The following is a 21226-nucleotide window of genomic DNA, read 5'->3' as shown; positions in this document are numbered from 1 at the left end:
GGACAGCCGCGATCTCGAGTGAGATCAGAATACAACTGTAGCCTTCCGTGCTTCAACAGTGGCCTTACAGCAGGCCCTGCTGTGGGACTTTAATTCAATCAATGACCTTGACTTGTGCAGACTCCAACGTCCACAGATGTGGGCTGATGTGTTATTACGTCATCATCTCAGCCTGTAGGCTATGTATATTCCTTACATTGCACAGCCTGTATGTGTTAGCCTTCTTTGCATGCATTGCAGATTGTGTGTGTTTCGTGTGTGTGTGTGTGTGTGTATGCCTTGAGATGAGAATGTGATGGTCATATGTAATGGCAAGTGAGAGGGTGTCCTGGGCAGGTAGCCTACTGTAAGAGAGACAGACAGCGCGAGAGAGAGAGAGAGAGAGACAGAGTGTGTGTATGTGTGTGTGTGAGAGGAGCGAGAGTCCATGTCAAACTGACATCTTTTTCATGTGTTCAACACACACACACACACACACACACACACACACACACACACACACACACACACACACACACACACACACACACACACACACACACATACTCCCCCTCTCTCTCCCACAGAACCACAAACACACAATTCAGAGTTTAATTTTTCGGAGTTAATGGCAGAATGAACTTTGCCTCCCGTAGATGGAAAATGCAGCTGAATCACATCCAATATTGATCAGCCTTTCACCTGCAGTCGACCTCATGAATGTGGAAGCAAGCATTCAAAAGTGGGTTTTTTTCTGCATCACTCCACCTCACACAAACATATAGATACGTGATTTACAGTCATGCATGTGTGCATATACTGCTCTTCATTTCATCTACATCTACTCGCTTCTCTTTCCCATTCTGTCTGAAGGGCACGCTGGACTGCAGCGTCAGATCTATATAGACTTATTTCCATTACAGCCATTAAGTAGCAATGCGCATTTATATTAAAGCAGTGTACCTTTAAACAGTATCTTTTTCCAATTTCATTTTCAATGATCCGTTTTGCACTAACATACATTAGTTACATTTAGTGCTAATCTTGTGTCATGCCAGAATAAACTTTATCAACAGGAAAATTAAGCAGGAAACAACTGGACTTATCTGCTTAGTAATTGTTAGGATTCAAGACTCTTTTCCCTGTTCTTGTTGATACACGATTATTTTTTAGTTTAAATATCTGGTGAAGCTCTAAAAGGTCAGTTTACTGCTATGTGGTTGCAACTCAGTTGCTGTTTATGTGAAATGGTTGTGAAAAGGTTAGTATGTGCCTCTGTGTGCAGTCTACCATATGGCATACCTTTATCTGCCTGCATGCTGGGAATTGTGTAATAGTTGAGGCACACACACGCACGCACGCACACGCACGCACGCACGCGCACGCACGCACACACTTTTCTGCACATTTAGAATCCTACAGGCAATTAAATGCAGGTGTATGTGTATAAGTCTGAGTCATCATCTTTTATTACCATAACTCGACATATACATTTATTCTTTTCTCTCTCTCTGAACACAAAAAGTCAAACACTCTTTTGGCTCATGAAGACCAACTACGGACTTTATTCACTCCCTGTTTCCTATCCATAATGCCTAAAACTACACACATAACCATAACCTACTGTAATCTTAATAAAGTACCTACCTAACACCATGACCTAATTTAAACCAAATTAACTAACTCTAAACCCAAGTCTTTATCCTAAAATACCCTCTTAAAGAAATTTCCTCACTCTGCAGGTGTAAGACTCACACAAACATACCCACATACTTCACAGAAATCTACACAGAAACCCATTTATCATTCCTCACAACTTTTTTAATCTGTTCCTCTTGCATAAACCTTAGTCTGACTACGATTACGGTTTGTGGAGGCCATGGCATAGACTGAGTTTGTTACACTTAATTTATTTGCGCAATGAACCAACCAGTGCACTGCACACTGTGAAGACAGCAGTGGTCATTTATTTAAGTGTCTAAAAGCAACTCATATTTATTACTGTAGGTTTTCCTGACTTGCGACATCTTGTGGTTGTGCAAATAAAGACTGTCCTCTCCCAAAGCAAACAAAAAAATAGGCAACAGTCCTTCACACAACAGTCCTTCACACAATCATGTTTGTTCAATGTTCAGTTGCAAAGCAGGAACCATCGTGATATATACCACCTCAAATATAGTCTAAACATTTGTAGAATTGAGCATAAAAGCATCTGATTTTGACATGGGGGACTAGGGTTTGTATGCTGTTTTATATCAGTGTTGGTTTCATTAAAACATGGAGACAATGTTTTTCCATCCTTAACCATGAAGATTTCTTGGATATATGTACCAAATGTCATGGCAATCGGTCCCATGGTGGTCAAGACAAAACCAAAAAATGTCAACCTACTGGTGGCGCTAGAGGTGAAGTCAGGGGATCACCAAAGTCAGTAGGCTTCACCCTCTCGGGGCCACTAATGTCTGTACCAACGTTTATGGTAATCTACCAATAATTGTTGAGAGTTTCTTGTTACTTAATTGTTACTTGCATGTCCAAATGTCTGTCCTACCGACAGGTGTGCCAGATCAGAAAATGCTCATAAGAGTCATTTTGGAAAGCACTGACAAATGACCTATTTTGTCGTATTTTGATCGTAGGCTTGCATACAATACACAGGAAACACTAAAGAGACACTAGCTTCTTGTGCACGGTGTTCTTCTGTGCCTGTGTCATCTTATGCATGTTTATGGATTGTTGGTTATAAAACAGGTCACACTCTCCCCTCCAGCAGCTCATGAGCAGTACTAGCAAGTGACTGAGAGCGACGGGGTGAAAAAAAGAGAGGATGAGATTACCTCCCATTTGCACACTAGAATTCTGCGACACTGAATGAAAAAGCAAACGCTTTGATCTTTCTATCAACCAGAGAGGAGGGCTGTGCTGTGGTTCAGGTGAAGGGCTTCGGACAACAGCTATCACAGAGCTGTGGGGGTGTGAAAGATAGCATGAAAGATGAAAGGATTGGTTTCTACAGACGGATGCAAATGTAATATTGTGTCTTAGTTTATTCGTGGCAGTCGGCAGGTGCAACTGTCTTTTTTTGTAGACCAGGAGGCACTTTGTTCATGGACGGTGAGGGCTGTTACCTAATTGTTTGAAATAAGTTCTCCAGAATCACTCAAGTTCAACAAAGGGAGGCTGTGTTTCTAATCATTCTTTGTTAATAACCGGCTTCATTGGTGCTTTCTTATTTCCTTTTTTACTCATGTATTTCAAAATATATATACCCTGTGTATTTTTGATTTTCAGTAGCATCCATATTTGAGCATTTCTCCACCCTCCTCTGTTCAATCAGACAGTGAGTCTTTGCCATTAATATGCTAATTGAGGCAGGTTTTATTGATTACAGTCTGAAGAATGATTAGGGTTCCAGCAGTGTTGTGTGATTGTTTGTCTGTGTCTGTCTGCTATTGCGCATATTTATTCTATTTTGTATTTATTCTTAACAAAACAATCTCAACCCAAGTCGAAAGGTAGATGTTCAAATTTTCCACTATTTTGAGCACTATTTCTACAGTGCAGCGACAACTGAGCAAGCTTAATTTGACGATAAAGACCTTGCGATATAAATAGGTTGGCTAATGTTAGCTAATCTCCCTCTTCTCATGTCACGTCTGATGAACAATAAGTTACATGAGTGAGAAACGCAAGGCATTGTGAGCTAACGTTACATACTAAGAAATGTTAGTTCACAATGGGAAATAGTCTTTAACATGACTTTAAAATCGACATCCACCGAGCCAAAATGCTTGTTATGATTTATCAATAGTTTGCTCTTTCTGGTTTCCTATCTGCGTCGCGAGTTATAGGAGCTTTAGTCTCGCTTTGCCAGACCCTCCTCCAAAGTGCAGTGGAGGAGAGTCTGGCTACTCCACATAGCATTCGGGGATGGGAGGAAAACAGGGTCTGGTTTATTGACATTTCCTTAAATCAATCGTCTTAGAAAAGCCGCGGTGCCGCTGCAAAATAGGCTTGGAAGGAACTTGTTTTGTGTACGTTTAAAAGTTGTTTTAGTCATGCAACAAAAAACTCAGATTGGACAGATAGTCTAGCTAGCTGTCTGGATTTACCCTGCAAAGATCTGAGAAAAGGTTTACCATAGTCCTCATAAATCCATGAGTGAAATCCGGTGGATTTTCTGGCAGCAACAGAGCAATCCCGGAAGTGAAACATCAAGGATATAGACTATAGGAGCTTAGCTGGGAGCTTCATGGAGACAGCTAAAGTTAATGTTAGCTGCCCTAAAGCTGTCAGAGTTGGCTTTGACTTCATATATTACCTTCTAACAGCTGTATTCCCAGTAACGTGACAATCTGCAAGAAACCTATAAATCACTAAAATAGTAGTGGAAGCACAGTTTGGCTTTGTTATCAATGCCGTTAGCATCGTGACTAACACTATTGTTACTTAGTTTATGACAAATCGTTTCGGCTGTGCTTTCTAAAATGATGTAATTGTGCTAACCAAGGAACGTTTACCTTTACAACAGAGCTGCTTCAATACACTAGTTAGATAATCTTTCATTACAGAGTTCTCTGTTGATTTGTGTTTGTCACTGGAAAATAATGTAGACAGCGAGCGGCGGTGCCAGAAATGCAATGTGCCATGACATAGATCCCCTTCAAGGCCAGACTGATGTTGGTAGTCCCTCTAGTGGACAGAACATGTAAAAACAACCACATGCTTATAGTGGCATTGACAATGCATAACCCTGAGTAGTGTAGAACATATTTATGTTATTATATTTTAACAGGCTGCATTTGAGCATTAAATATTCAAATATTATTTGAATATAAAAAATAATAAATGAAATTTGAATGGTATAGAGGAAGACTGACAGCTCTAGTGTGTGTGTGTGTGTGTGTGTGTGTGTGTGAAACCCAGACCATCTGAGAGGAGGATTCAATTAAGGAGCATTAAGAGTGAGGAATCTCTTTGCTTGGCAGCCCATTGTTTACAGTGGAGAGACATCAGCTCTGATGATATTCAGACCATTGGGAGCACTGCCAGGGGAGTGATGGCCTCGAGCCGCTTGTCCTCTAAAGATATACTATGGTCACAGTGTTAAACGGCATGAGAATCCACAGAGAAATGGCATGAGATGATTAAATAATGGTCAATAATAGAATGAAATACTGTACAGTATGTTGCTGCATTATAATACATGCCTCTCAATAAGTACCTGTATGTCAGTTTGTAAATATCAGAGTATAACCTGTAAGTCTTTAGGGTCCATTTTGTAGCCATGGAAATAATTTGTTGGTCAAAATTACATCTTAAAGTTACAATCTCCAAAATCTCCATTTCGTTTCTCTTTGGCGGCAGCTATTTTTTTTGTACTTCACAGAGATCACAACAGTGTCGCCTGTGTGACATCAGTCAGTTGGCAGTTGCCTTCTTCTGAACATGAAATTTGTTTACTTTTCTTTAGATTTGCACTTGTTTCAGCGTCTGTAGTCATTGCTTTTTGTTTGTTCTGCTAATGTAACTGTTTTCTTGCAAAGTTAGCAAAGACCAGAAAAAGGTTGCTTCACACACAAGTGAGTTAAAGAGCAAGTCTGTTGCGTTATCTCCGTCTACCCTCTCTAGCGGACCAACCACTGCTGGGTGATGGAAAATGCGTCACTAACGTAATAGGCTACTGCAAATGCAAGGGCTTTCACCAGTAAGCCATAGGCTCAATCACCATTATGTTATCTCATTCGGTGATAGATAGTAACTTAATTTATTTAAATAAAAATCTTTAAGATTATCACTTAAATTTAATGATGGTGCAAGAAGCACCACCTTATTACCTATTTGTCAAAAGCGTTATATATTTTTCTCTGTAACAAATGATCTAATTATCTTTCTATATTTTACATTTAATTACATTGACTTTACCTAAAATCCACACATTACATTTACTTTAATTTGTCTCCACTTGGAAAAGGTCAAAGTCCTCTGGTTTGTAGCAAAAGAGTTTGCTTGCCTGTCACATAACCAAATGTTGGTGGGCATTTTACATACTGTATGTCAGGGTAAACCTAACAGGACAATTGAAGTCATACAAAAAAACAGTTAAATAAGTAAGGGTGTAATGATACATCGATCTGGATCGATATATCGATTCAATGATCAACAATCCAATATCATCTTTAGATGTGCCTTTATTTTGAAATTCTCAGTTTATATTGGTTTTTTCTTTAAAGGAATAGTTTGTTTTTCATTTAAATGTCTGGAAAAGCCAAGTAATATAAATGTCAAATCAAATTTTAGTTGCTTTTTGTTAGTTGATATAAATGTAACTGTGTTAAATGGGCATATGATATTGTCTCATAACAATCGTAAGCCCCTGAATTGAAATCGTATCGTGGCAGACTTTTTGATATTAGCAAATATCGTATTGTCCAAAGAATCAATATGATACAGTATTGTGATAAAACTTGTGATTTACACCCCTAATAAGAAAATTATAAAGTAACACTGGAATAAGTAATGAGCAATGTTTCACCACCTGCATCCATTAGTAAGCACAAACTTAAAGAGACTAAAGAGATAAAGGGTATTTCTCAGTTTTGCAGTGTTCCCATCTGTCAGGTATCTAGTTATGTATTGTTCCGTCCAGATCCATTAAAAGAGATGAAGATGCTTCTGAGGTGTATCTTCCTGTTGTTGAGGATCCTTTTAATCGCGAGTTTTGTGGTTTAGTGTTTAAGGAGGAGTGGAGTGTTTGTAATTGGGTCTGACTCATTCAGCTTATGAAATGCTGAGTACACTACAATGTGTGCTGAACTGTAGACCCAGACAAGAGGATAAATATGCTCATGCTCACCCTCACTCAGCAGGAACTTCAGGTTGTACTTTGCACCCACAGTAGTTAACATAACAGAATTAGAGCTAATCTTGCAGAGGAGTTTGGTCCAAGACATTGGACCATGTAGCATCCTTGTTGGAGATGTAGTTGGAGACTGTCCTCCCAAAAAAATATGACAGCATCAGGAGTTTCAGCAAATTATCAAAACAACTTTTGTTAAAGTGACAAAGCCTAGCGAAGTCAAGCTATTTTATCTTTTGAATGACAAAGTCTGCCTACAGAGGAGGTCAGGGTGGATGGGTCCGTTCGGCTGGTCATCCGACCCGCATTCACAAAAGACACATCACACCAGCGCGCTGTTGTGAGCTAATGCATGCAAAGTATGGAGGCTCTGTAATCTGAACCAGCCTGAACCAAGACACCCCCCACACAATTAGTACCTCCCATGGTGACAACAGCAGCGTGTAACACTAGCTTCACTCTGACTGACAAAACCAAAACGACAAATGACTCAACTTGGTTCCAGTTAAACAGCGACTTTCATAACTTTTCATCCTTTCTCTAACTGGGAATGTTGGTATTGTCAGTGTTAGAATAAGTACGCCTACTCAAAATGTTTTTTTTCTGAAGTAAAATTATTAATACCACACAGTACAAGTCCTGCATTCAAATGTTTACTTAAAGTAAAGTGTGAAAGATAGGCATTATCAGCACAATGTAAGCTACTTAAATTTTCTTCATGTCTGTTCAAGATGGAGCTTTCAACTCTAATATAATACTTGATAGTTTAATAAATAATAATGCATAATATTTTAATTGTGATATTTTGTGAGGAAAATCTGAATCTGCAATGTAACCAGCAACCTTTCTCTGTCAGATGTAATGTCTAAATGTACAGTAGTACAATGTTTTCCTCTGAGGAAAAAGTATACAGAAAGTCAGTAGTATACAGTTGAGTTGCATAATTTTTAAGGGGCTTTGGGGACCTTCTGTACATTATTTTGGGGTACAATGAGTTAGAATTTTAACATATTCAATATTTTTCATATCTAAACTATAGCTGTTTGGGGGTTTTACTTTGGGCTCCCAGACAGTTGCCTACCTTGCCTTATGGTAAAGTCTGCTCTTGTTTTTGTTTCCCGTGAACCAGAGTGTATTTCACCGGTGTTTCTGACTGTGAGTAGCTGCTACTTGATAGTGCTGGGTTGTTTGCATTTCTTTAAACCTATCACAATCGTCTTGGGTGACGCTATGCTTTGGGCACAGTGGCCGTGGCTCTGCAAAAGGAACTCTGTTTTTGTGGAACATTTGCACCCCACAAAAGAAAACGCCACACACAATATTAAATGAAGTTAACTGTTTACACAATACAGTAATGCAAGTTATTTAAATTAGCTGGATAAATGGTTAACGTAATTTGCTCTTATCAGTGCATCGCCGTGTGTACTTCGTCCACATAATCCTCTCCAATCAATCCCAAAAAGTCCCAGTTAAATAGTAAATGCCGTAAACATATTCTTTGTAAATCTTTACAACCATACCCCGAAATAACTAAGCAAGCCTGCCTTGTTCCACAATCCAATTTTCTTTTTTTTAACTTGCCATTTTCAGCTTGTAGATTGCTAGCTCAAAGTTCCGAAGCGAATGGAGTTTGAGAACGGCAACACACAGATCCATTGATCCAGACTACTTTCAGAATATCTAATCTGGTCTGATCTGAATCCAAGACACTGAACTTGAACCTGTGCCATCATTGCCACTGCTGTTTGACACGTTTCATAGCATACATGACAGTATCATACGTAGTGGCCTGTAGAAGCCCCTTTAGAGGTTAAATGACACAAAGGATTTTAGGGTTGAGTTGATGCAGCTGTCCAGAGGAGGAAACCGCGTCTTTCTTCCACATTGTCCTGACTGTGCTCCATCTGTCCACCTATCATTTTTAATATGTCCCCATTTTTCTCTGTACACTCCCCTTCGTCTCTCCTTCTCAGATACTCCCCTCCCTAACTGGTTTCTCTCCCCAAACCGCTGTCACATGTCTGAGAGCATGCAGGACGAATTCCATATCTGCCTGTCAGGCTCTTCCTCTTTCTTTCCATCTTCTATCTTGTTCTTCCTTTTTCACATGTGCGCAGGGTATCTCTCCCCTGCTGGATAATGCACCTGTGTCCCTGACACCCCCTGGTGTCTGACAAAACAGACAGAGGGTTTGTTTAAAGGATGGATTGAAAGGCGCTTTGCTCTATCCGTTTCCAATTCTGTTTCCTCTCATGTATAATGGATGAAGTGAGTCTCTTGCACCATTGTTTGCTGATTCTAATCAGAGTGCCTGGCCTGTTGAATAATAAAAACAGGAGGGCAAAATGAAAATGTCTCAGAGCTTCAGAGGAACACCTGCTGATTAGAGTGTAGACTACATTTATCATTATAACGGGAGTGGTTGCTTGTTATATCATTGCATGCAGACATACACAAGCCAAGCGCCTCCCCCCACACACATACACACACACACACACAGATAAAAGGGGCGGTGATAGTGTCAAAACATATGCTCTTTAATTACTGATGTATGTATTCACAAATAATTAATGTGGCAAATGATGCTGCGGGTTATTAACTTGAATAATGAAGTCATAGTTCCATTAACAGGAGCTCCTCAGGTCATTTATGTAGCATTATAACAGTGCTGTTGTTAAAAGGTAGCATAGATAAAATATAATCTCTCTTGACGGGGCCGAGTTTAAATAAGAAACTAGCGGATGGTGCATCAGAGAAATGTGTGTCTGTTTTCACTGCAATCCTGCTCTTACTGTACTGGACAGGCTTTAATAATTGACAGAGCTGCCAGGAAGGAGGCCTTCACCCACAGACTCCCCTGCATTCAGGGGATTCTTCTGCTCAGTCACCACACATCTGAGCTGTATGAGGAAAACAGACCACTTTCCTAAATGTACTAAAGGATGTAAACAGTTAATTGACCCTTGACACTGTAACTGCAGCTGTAGACACATCAGGTTATTTTGCTGGATCACATCGGTATTAACGTAATAAATGATGCATAATGTGTTACACCAGGTTTAAATATATATATATATATATATATATATATATATATATGCTGACTCACAATGTTCCTGTACTAGTAAATAATTAGTGATAAACTAATTGAAACCTGTGTTAAAAGACAGTTTGCATACAGTGAGTATTCTCATGAATCAAATTGTCAGCTGTAAAATAAGTATTACAGTAAAATTGAGTTTCAAAAAGTACAGAAGAAGTTTAAAATCATAGATGTCTTAATATGTGTTTTATTGCTATAGGTAGTCTTGGTGGCACTAGGTCTTACTTCTTCATATGCTGTTGGGTAATTTAAACTATAGCATGAGTTAAATAACAGATTAAAGCTGCATTATTTCTGAAAGGTAGTGGAGTGAAAATATTATGTCTAGGCCTGTCGTAATATGCAATAAATCAATTAATTGCATTGATCATTTTGAAATGGAAATTATTGCGGCTGGAAACATTTCCATTTTATTTATTGTTTTTGATTGTGTTTGGTTTTTATTCAAGTGCATTTTTTGTTAACAGAGACAGAGTCCATTTTATTTATTGTTTTTGGTTGTTTTGTTCATTTATTGTGGATATTTAAAATGTCTTCTAGTTCCAGTGTTAAATATTCTTTAGAAATAAAAGTTGATTGATCTTTGAAAAGGTGTACCTGCATTATTATGCCATTATCATATTAGATAAAAATGGTCTCAGAACGACAATATTATCGTTTATCGCAATCATTTCTGGGACAATTTATCGTCCAGCAAAATTTGTTATCGTGACAGGCCTAATTATGCCTCACAAAAAGGAAAAACAAATCACAAACGCACCAGTGCCTCAAAAATATACTCAAGTAAATGTAGTTTGAAAGAGATTGTGCCTTATTGGCAAACCAACTACAGTCAATTGGAGGAATGGCATCATGAGATTGCAATAGACTAACTCAATATTATTAGCATACAGTATTCAAGTTACTCACATTGTCTTCTTTTCTCTCCTCCCTCCATCATTCTTAATTACGGTCATGAATCTATATACCTAATAGTTATTGCTGGGGTTCATTTCCTCTCAGTTCCAGATTGACATTGAAAGCACATCTTCAGAGTTATTCGTCTTTCTTTTGGCCTGTCTCTCTTTCCTCATTTTTGCCCTGCTGTCACACACTGACTAGAGGAACATTAGGAGGTCAGTGACATTCAATTGCGAGACCTGGGGCCATTTAAAAAAACAAAAGCTGACGCCCTCTATGATATTGAGTTTTTGCTATATGTGGCTGAATGAACATCTGTAGTGTATTTCTCTATCTTTTTCTGTATGTGAGTAAAAGAATCGAAAAAGGGAGCTAAGCACCAGATTCAGTACTGTGTTTATGGAGTTCACAGCTTCTATTTTCAGCACATTTCTAAGCAGTCGTCTTCAGTTGTGGTCAAGGTTAAGTATTTTTCTCGACACGAAGATGCAATATATACATCCACACATACATTCTGTGTGTGTATCAAACTAGGAAACAAACACACTTCAGCCATGCCAGCTGCAATTACATCCACCGACGCAAACTGAGGTCACACTGAGAAATTAAGTCAAACAATCCTTCACTCTATCTCCTATAGCAGTCTCGTACTCGGTCTCGCTTTCAGTCTGAGGCTGCCTGAAGTGTGGAGATAACACAGCTGCATCTTTAATCTGTGGGTGGCACAAGCCTACAAAGAAGGCAATTAGGTTTATAATTTACAATTCCCTTGCCCTTCTCTCTTCTCTACCCTTCCATTTCCTCTCCTTCCAACTCAACCCTCCTTTCCACCCATGAAGTAATGTCTTTATGTGTGTCGTGTGTGTGTGTCCCCACAGAGCAGCGCGAGCATTTGGAGAGTACCTGTCCCACACACACCCTGAAAACCGAAACAGATCAGGTCAGCGTCTCAGCCATCCTGCCATTTGCCCATCCCTCTATCCTGCTCAGCCTATACCTTTGTGGTCTCTGATCCTTCCTCCACCTGTTTCACCTCATCCTCTGTTGAAATGCCAGGCTGTGATCATTAGTGTGTCACTACAATAGCTGATAACCAAAGAAAGATATTATTATCTGTGTCATCCTCAGCTTGTCATCTTCATTTCCCCCTCTCTCTCCCTTCTCCTTGCTCCTCTAGCACCTTGGTATATCTTTCATTATTTAACACTCATATTTGTCTTTTTTTTTTTTTACAATGATTCTAGCTCATCCTTTGCGTGAAACCTTGGTGGGTCCAGACCAGGAGTCGCCAAGTGACACGATTGGCCCCAACAACAACAAACACCTCCATCCCTGCTCCAACACCACCAAGGGCTGTGAGGACAACCGGGAGCCCAGTTTGGTGAAACCCCCGCTGGGCTTACTCCAGCCACCTCCCCCTTCCATCATCATCTCTACCAAAGCATCGCGACTGTCCCTAGAGCGCAGCTTCTCAGCAGAGGAAGACCAGCAGAAGTGCGTTGAGTGCACCCTGCAGCCTGCCCGCGTGTACACCATCACCAGCCAGCGGGGTATGCTGATGACCAGTGGCCGGGGCAGCAAGGAGAGCCTAGAACTGGACGTCCTGAAGGAGAAGTCGGGGAGTGGCGGGGTGGGATCCAGAGGTGGCTTGATCCAGCCCTCCACTTCTTCCACCTCATCGTCTCCAACCCAGTTCCACCAGGCCAGCAGTGGTCGTGGCACCAGCCACCATCACAGAAACCATCACGACACGCACCACGGGAACCACCACCACAGCGTCTCGGGCACCAATGCCCCTTCCAGTAGTGGAGGAAGTAGCGTGGCAAGTGGAAGCAGCAGTAGCAACCAGCAGCAGTCTTTAGCCGTCGCTGGATCCCACTCCCATCATGGATCACACCACCACGGCCACCACCATCACCTGTCTCAACCCCCGCTGCAGACCTCCGTCAGCGCCCACAACATCCGCGGCTGGGGAGAGGGTGGAAAAGGGGAGGCGGAGTGCAGCGGGCTGGCCTGTGAGTCATGCAGCAGCACCCCCTCGCGGAGCCAGGGCTCCCTGGACCTGGAGAGCGCGTCCCGAGAGGCAGGCAAGCAGCACCGACGCCTAGAGAGGATGTGGAGTGTGGACCGGATGACTGGTCTGGAGAGAGGTGAGAGGGCGGAGGACACAGAGGAAAGGAGAGGCGCTGAATTCCAAACAAGGGCGGGGGGTGGTGGGGTGGGTCAGGGTTTGTTCAAAAGACCCCGTGAATGGCATTGGTTGGTTTGACATTGGACCAGAGATGAAATAGCATTTGACTAATTTCTATCACTTGCCTGACTGCATTTTTTAGGTAAAAATTAGGGATCCATTTAAACATGCTTACCCATACATCTAGTGTTTGTGCAGTTTAATTATATTTTTTTTTATAAGTAATAATTCTAGGCTTCATGGAGGTTTAAAGCTCACTTTAGTGAAAACAAGTAACAAACCCTTTGGTGAGCATCTAGTAAGTCATAAAGAAACTTTGCAGTTAGTTTTTAATTTTAAGTTATTTTACTGTGACAAATCAGTCTAATGAAGAGTTTAGGCCTATGTCTGGATGAATTTAAGTAAAACATCCGTTAAAGTGAGTTAGTATTACAATTCAAATCTATTTTGTCTCAACTCTGGTGGGGATTGAGGGTTTGTTGTTGGATGTGACGTGGTGGTCTGTATATCTGACTCCGTCTCCTCGTCTCTCTCCTCTGCTGTCTCCTTCTGTGTGTCTCCCTCTCTCCATTTGTGGAGTGGTGGACTGTGAAGTGCTGGTGCTGTTGCTTCCATATTTTTAATATATATTTACTACAATTGCCGATATGGTATAGACTTTTCAGTTTTTTCACTTAACCCTGAAATAATCAATTTTCTCTCCAATTGCAGAGGACACTAACTGGTTTCCCAAGGAAAATATGTTCAGCTTTCAAACTGCCACAACAACCATGCAGGCGTGAGTGTCAAACCTTTGAAGCACATATACATCTTGCATTTACACAAACACACATACATGCACACACAGTCACATTTATGGTGTATGAAAGGTCAGGCTGGTGTGAGTTAATGCAACATACTTGTGTTTTTGCACATTTTAGGCCATTAACTACAAACTGCATACTTTACATCACCGCAAACCATTTTTCAAAGCTTGCTATAGGTTTTTAGATTGATTTCTTACCTTCCAGGATGCCATTGATTTTCATTTCAGTAAGCTATAAAAACAGCTTGCACACCTTTAAGGCTCACTCAAGGAGGACAATCTATCATAGTGAATCATTTGTCAATTCTTTTTATGGTTTTGTAAAAGTTGAATAATTGATGCATGGGAAAGTTGTAAGCAGGGTTTGTTTTGAAAGCTCACCTTATGGACCATTTGACATTTGATTCTTGAGAACGTGACCACGGTCTCATTATCACTTCCACAATGTCGGAGTTTGATTTTTGATCTTATAGATTTAATTTTACTACACTGTTTGTCATTAATTTATTCATATATATATATATATATATATATATATATATATATATATATATATATATAACACATATATACAGTGATACGTTGTTGAGTTAAGCAAGTTTCAAGTATCTGCGGGTTAATTTTTCATAGTGTGCTAAAAGCAACCAATTATTCCCTTAAATCTAGTAAACTAACCTAAAAAGACAAAGTCTGAAGCCATACTAGCGGCTGTGTGAGGTTGTACTTAAGCACAGTGGTGCTATCATGGTCACAATGCCAATGCCAACATGTGGCTGTTTAACAAGGATGTTTACCATGCTCACAATCTTAGTACAGTGTATTCACATGCTAACAAGTGTTAACTACAGTAGGAAACCATTAGTTTTGTGAGTATTTGGTTATGAATGAAAGTATTGGATGTATTGGATGACATTTTGACCTGTTGGTGGCACTAGATGAAAAGTCACAAGATCACCAGTTATTAGAATTGATGCATCCAAAAGTTGTTCCAACCAACATACCTGCATTGCCATCCCTAAAGGCATGCTGCTAGCATGGCTAAAATTCGTACTTGATTGACAGGATGTAACGTGTGCAGTTTCTAGTTCATAGGTTAAAACATGTAATACCAATGGTGCGTTTCTTTGAAGAAAGTTTTAAAGAAAGCATAGTGTGTGCGTCTGTATAAAAGTGCTTGTGAGCATCCATCTGTGTAAGTATGATAGCAGGCTGAGATTCTGTCCCAAGATCACCTGCAGCTGTAAAAGATATCTTCACATAAAAAAGTAGAATCTCCAGCAGTTTCCAGCAAACCTCTATCTGTTTTTATTGGACTCATTGCTCACTGGTGCCTAAACTGTGTTGTTTTTTTCTCCCTCTCCTCTCTTCTTGCTAATTAATCTTGGGATACCAAACAACAGGATATCGTGAGTATACTTCCCTGCTGGCTTCATTTTTTCTTAGCTAGCTTACCTCTTGTTGTTAACTGCTGCTACTTAACTATGATGTCTACCATTTAATCTTCATTTTTGGGTTTCATCTAAAAACTTACTGACCATAACAAGATGGAACCAAGGTGCTTGTTTGGGTAATTCTGGCCTGGCAAAAAAAATAATGTTTTTTTAGGAAACATCAATCATCATCTGATTGACAGTTATGGATTGTCAAGTAGAAACCTAGTCAGCACAAATAATGTATTTTAATTAAAGTGAGAAAAAAAAGCCAAAAGGAGGAAAACTGAGTTACAGGATTTTCATGAAACAGCAGGGATACAGTCCAGTGTAATCCACTGCAGCTGAGTAAATCTGCCAAGCTCAAGTCAGGAAAATGTCTGTCTGTGTCTTGGCTGACCTAAACCCTGTCAGCTCACATCTAGCCAGCAGTTCTGTCAGTTTGGTGGACACACACACACACACACACACACACACACACACACACACACACACACACACACACACACACACACACACACACACTAAGGACACAGTGATAGATAGAGTTTGGCCATTTAAGATTTTTGTGGCAGGCATGTTAGTGCTCTAATCCGGCTCCACAGACGTCGCCAATTATCACTAAATATGTGCTGGCTGACTATAGGCGTATTTGGAACTGACTGTGGCAATTGGCTCTGGAGAGATTTGTTAAGAACAAGTATTTATAGTGCGAACATGATCCATATTACCTTCTGGTAAAACTTTTCTATCAGTTGTAGTTTGAAAAGAAGTCAGTTATCAGTCAGATGTCTCGGTAGGTAAATATCCAATGTAAAATCTGGTGCGTGCAAATTGCCCGCACCAGAGTGTATAGGCGATCTTAGAAGTAGGTTAAACAATCAGATAAATGTTAACATTCATAACAGTCATAGTTTATTATGCCTAAACCAAGCCAGGTCTTTGACATTTCATACTGCACAACCCCTGCTCCAACTACATTTCACCCAACTAAACCCAACTAACCCAAGCTGCTCTTTGTATACTGACCAAGCTAACATCTGGCCGCTAGCTTGAAGTAAATGTTGAGGGTTTATTCTGAATTCTTACAATAATAAAAAGGAAACAGCTGATGATATTCTATACATCTATATGGCCAGCCAACATTTTGTTTTTTGGGGAATTCTACAAGCTACTTTCCACTACTTACCCAGAGTCAATCAATTATGTTTAGCACGGTTGGAGATGCCCTATCTCTAGCTCTGTCCCTGGACAAATGTTAATCAGCTTCACAGGACTGTTGGGTCACATTTTTTCTGATTAACAATCAAGTTTGATGAATAATCACACATCGGCAGTGATGCATTTCACACCATGTTTGTACTATGACACATAAAGTGGTGTCACTTTCTGCTACCCAGAACATGTTCAAAAGTTTAGCAATGATTTAAACAGACGTCAACAACTTGCACATAATGTTATACAACTACTAACTAATTCTGGGAAAGTATCAAGAATAACACAATTCCCCCAAAACAAACAAAATAATTAAATCTCAAGTGGAACTACTGAAAAGACACATAAGGTCACAAGATCAGCATCTCTATTGAAAGATGTATTATACCACATGTAGACTTGCACATGTGTTGCACGGGTGAATAGAAAATAAGATTTGAGGTGGCGATGTGATTTGACTTTCAGGTCTTCATACTCAAAGCTAGCGGCTGCCTACCTACAACAGCCTCCCCTTCACAGCCAAATAAACCCTGCAGCTAAAGGCCCTGGCATCAGCCCCCCTTGCACTGTCCTACTGTACCCCTCGCTATGCCAGCATACTCGCGCTCTCATCCCTTTAATACTGTGCCACGTCCCGGCAGGGCTTTACGGAGATTTGTGCAACGAAAAAGGAGAGAGAGGGAGCAGGATTCGGCAGAAGTCATCCAGAGGTACGAAGCGGCCCCTGCCAGGGAGTGCTTTGCGGTCGTGCTGTTTGCACTTGTTTCTGGCTATAGCTCCATTGTCGCTTATTTACAGCCGCGTCCAATCTGACTAAGCCAAAGAGTCACAACGTGGCATGTGAAGGTGAGAACGTCAGCAGCTTTAAAAAGGATCTGCTTACTGGATGTCCTGCTACAGTGCCCCAATTTCTAGGCTGGATTTTTACTGCCACTCACAGAGAATCAGATTTTCATTTTTAGACAAAACTGAAAAATTAAGTATACGCTGTATGAGTGGTTTGAAAAAAAACTGTGATAAAACTTCGTGTATTGTGGATTCTACTCAGCCACGCCTAGATCAATTAAATGTGTAGCCTAAACACACCTAATCTGTGAGAATGTGACATTAAGAGTTATTCATTCAGCAGACTTTAGCATTCAAACATACAATACAAGTTGGTATGTTATTGCAGCATTCTGCCACAAATATTTCTGTATTGCCCTTATCAAACAGGTAGCCTGGTTGACACCAGACCCTTCTCAGTTGTAACAGAGTGGGTCTGGGCAGACTTCATTCACAGCCCATTTCCAAAGGGGCGTCACCAACGGACACCGCTCAAATGCCTCTGGGCGCAACTGGATAGTCCTTCAACCAATCAGACCAACAATCCGGGTGACGTAGCAGCAACAGCGGCATCAACGGGTTGCTGAGCTTTGGTAGCAGTCATGTTGAATGTAAACAAAAAGCTGCTCGCCGTCACTGCGCTGTCGTCATCGTGTAAAGCCCGCCTCAACGGTTGTGATTGGTGCCTCGATTTGGAAAAATTGGAAATGGGCTTGAATGGGCTCTTGGCCAGACTGACTTGCAGAGCAAATCTCAAATTTGCCGGAAGTTTGTCAGGGTTTTCCCAGGCTATCAAACAAGGTGAATTTGAGTAAAAAAATAGCATAGCATTTTTTAAATGCATTGGAAACATGCAGTGAGATTCTGTAACACTTGCAGGAGTAATGACATCAGTAACAAGTCAACTGTCCCACTCAGGCCCAGATGCTCCGTCACACAGGGGCAGATGGTGAGAGTGACACCATGCAGTAGATCTCAATTCCTTGGACATCTTAGTGTCATCCATCTGCACTGTCGCAATAGCATTGTGTGTCATTTCATTAAAATTTGTGATTTGAACATGAGGGAAATATAAAGCAGAACAATGTTTTAGGAACACTTTGCCTCCTTGCACTAAAATCCACTGGAAAAATAGATTATATTTTATCACACTAAGGCCATGTCCACCCTAACAGTCAGATTTTAAAAAGCATGTTTATTTGTTTCCATTGTTTTTTATTCTCATTAAGCTTGGTATTTGGCCACTAAAAACAGATCAAACAGGAAAACCAGTTAAAAGGAAGACCTGACATTTCTTGATGATAAAGTATGTGTTGTATTCCTGACATGGTGGAACAATTTGTTCTTCAATCTTATTTCTTATTAACAACACTTTTAAAACAGCAGAAAGCTTCTTTTTTAGATATGGTGTAGAGCTGCTGTCTCAAAATCGGAGCATTTCTGTATTTTTTTTATTTCAATCTGGACGGCAAACTTTAAGTAGGCAATAAAAACACCAGTGTGGGTTAAAAACCTTTGACGCATAAACAGTGTTTTTTTTCTGCATTCAAATAGATATGGCCTAACAGCAGAGCCAAAATGATTACTTTCACACGGTAGCAGTTTGCAGACAGTGCTTCTGTCAAGTACCACATCCCCATCACCACATAGAAGACAATATTAACCAGTTATAAACAACAGCAATGCATAAAGAAAAGGTAAAAAAGCCATTTCAGCAGTGCTCTTATTTACCCCCTGTAATCTTAGAGTGCTTTTCATCATAGAAAAGTAGATTTTACCTTGTACTTTTACTCTTTGATGTGAGGTGTTCACTTTCCTTTTCCTTATGCATTACCATTTCTAAACAATGAATCTGGTTCTTTTCTTAGGAATTTCTGACTTTACCTTAGTACAATTTTCAGACACTTTTACTTTACTTGAGTATTTCCATACTTTATACTTTTACTCCACCACTTATCTGAGGCAAATACTGTACTTTTTACTTCACTGCATTTATTTGAGAGCTTTAGTTACTAGTTACTTTGTAGATTCAGATTATTACGAGATACACTCAACATATAAATTCCGATGTATTATAGATGAAGCTACACAGCAGTAAATGAGTTAGGAGTAGTAAGCATTAGCCCCACCTTTACCTGCTGCACAGTAATGCTTAGTGCATCAATGATTCTAATCCAATAATTTTGCCTAATACATAATATTCTGAAATGGGTCATTTTTCATATGGAATACTTTTATTTTAGTATGTTATGTACTATATTTTGATTGTAATACTGCGACAAATCCATAGGCAACCAATAAGTAATAGTAAAAGACATTATCAAAGAAACAGAGAACACTGAGTTCACACACTCACAGATTAATTAGTTGTACGGTAACTAAAGAACAACAATGTGTTAAATAATGCAGGTAATCATCATCCTTGTTCAAATAAAAATATTAATAATTTAGGGAATAGTTCACTTATTTCAAATTGTATTACATCAGTACACCCATAGCAGTTATAAGCAGATGGGACAGGAGTAGAGAATCAAAATAAGTAAAATGTGAAAATTTAGGCAAAAATATGGAACATATCAATGGGAAAATGGATAGAAAACGAGTTATAGAGCATTACAGAAAGAAGTGAAGAAGAGAGGAGGGTGGACCTGTCAGATTGTCTTTAGCTGGAAGTGGAGGTGACCATGGTGTGTCTCAAATTTCCTCTATTTCTGACTAAATCTCATTAACTATGTCCACACCTCTCCATTGTGGGTAGCTGAAGTTTAAGCACAGGACATTCAGGGTGACTCTGTATTAGTGGGTGTCTAAGATCTCGTTCTCAAAGTACAAAGTAAGTAACAGGGATATAATTAGTACTAACTTATATTTGCTCTTTATTAGACAATGTTTTGGCATGATTTAATTTGTGTTGCTCATAAAACCAGTAGTGAAATTCACTGTTTGATGTTTGCAAGTTAACTGTTGTTTTGCTGACACTTTTATGGAGGTAAACCAAGGCCAAAGACTCCAAAGTCTATTCCTTTTATGTTGCTTCTATTTTTATGTGCTTCTCCACTACCAGATAAAAATGGACTCCTTCTCTCTCTCTCTCTCTCTCTCTCTCTCTCTCTCTCTCTCTCTCTCTCTCTCTCTCTCTCTCTCTCTCTCTCTCACACACACACGCTGAGATCATTAATCATGAGTGTCGACTGGTAGCTTGGTGTAGTAAAGCTGTGTATAGAAGCGACATGGGAGGGAGGCAGAAAGATAAAAGGATGTTTATCTGGGGCTCTTGCATAGGACATCATGTCAGGATCAGGCAGAAAGTCACGGAGAAGACTATACAAACCCTATTGCTTTGTTGTTATTAAATACACTAAATGGATTTTATTGTTGCTATGAGACTTTTGGGAGGCTATATACTACAAGAAGCAAAACCTTGCAAATTGAAACATTTACAGGAATGAGGGAACGGACTAAGTGTGATGACAACCATGTTGCCAAAATATAGGGTTCAAAAAGTCCATCCATCCATCCATCCATCCATCTTCGTCCGCTTATCCGGTGTCGGGTCGCGGGGGGAGCAGCTCCAGCAGGGGACCCCAAACTTCCCTTTCCCGAGCAACATTAACCAGCTCCGACTGGGGGATCCCGAGGCGTTCCCAGGCCAGGTTGGAGATATAATCCCTCCACCTAGTCCTGGGTCTTCCCCGAGGCCTCCTCCCAGCTGGACGTGCCTGGAACACCTCCCTAGGGAGGCGCCCAGGGGGCATCCTTACCAGATGCCCGAACCACCTCAACTGGCTCCTTTCGACGCAGCGAGCAGCGGCTCTCTCCGAGCTCCTCACGGATGACTGAGCTTCTCACCCTATCTCTAAGGGAGACGCCAGCCACCCTCCTGAGGAAACCCATTTCGCCGCTTGTACCCTGGATCTCG

General features: G+C 40.3%; 1 protein-coding gene and 1 long non-coding RNA gene across 3 annotated transcripts in view; one reads left to right on the top strand and one right to left on the bottom strand.

Annotated features, from left to right (window-relative positions):
* The window catches only part of LOC114570511 (uncharacterized), a 102788-nt gene that overhangs the window by 48989 nt on the left and 32573 nt on the right, over positions 1-21226 (bottom strand). The gene's annotated exons all lie outside the window — the stretch shown is intronic.
* The window catches only part of nsmfa (NMDA receptor synaptonuclear signaling and neuronal migration factor a), a 47683-nt gene that overhangs the window by 1388 nt on the left and 25069 nt on the right, over positions 1-21226 (top strand). The window contains exons 2-6 of one of the 2 annotated variants that reach the window (XM_028600812.1): positions 11720-11781; positions 12086-12991; positions 13744-13810; positions 15238-15243; positions 17124-17192. In XM_028600812.1, the coding sequence (XP_028456613.1) occupies positions 11720-11781; positions 12086-12991; positions 13744-13810; positions 15238-15243; positions 17124-17192 (1110 nt within the window). The remainder of the gene's footprint in view (positions 1-11719; positions 11782-12085; positions 12992-13743; positions 13811-15237; positions 15244-17123; positions 17193-21226) is intronic. The other variant, XM_028600813.1, reaches the window with a different exon arrangement.

Source organism: Perca flavescens, chromosome 16 (genome assembly GCF_004354835.1).
Source record: "Perca flavescens isolate YP-PL-M2 chromosome 16, PFLA_1.0, whole genome shotgun sequence".
Lineage (NCBI taxonomy): Eukaryota > Metazoa > Chordata > Actinopteri > Perciformes > Percidae > Perca > Perca flavescens.
The sequence above is the reverse complement of the archived record's forward strand: the minus strand, read 5'-3'. Positions and strand labels throughout refer to the sequence as shown.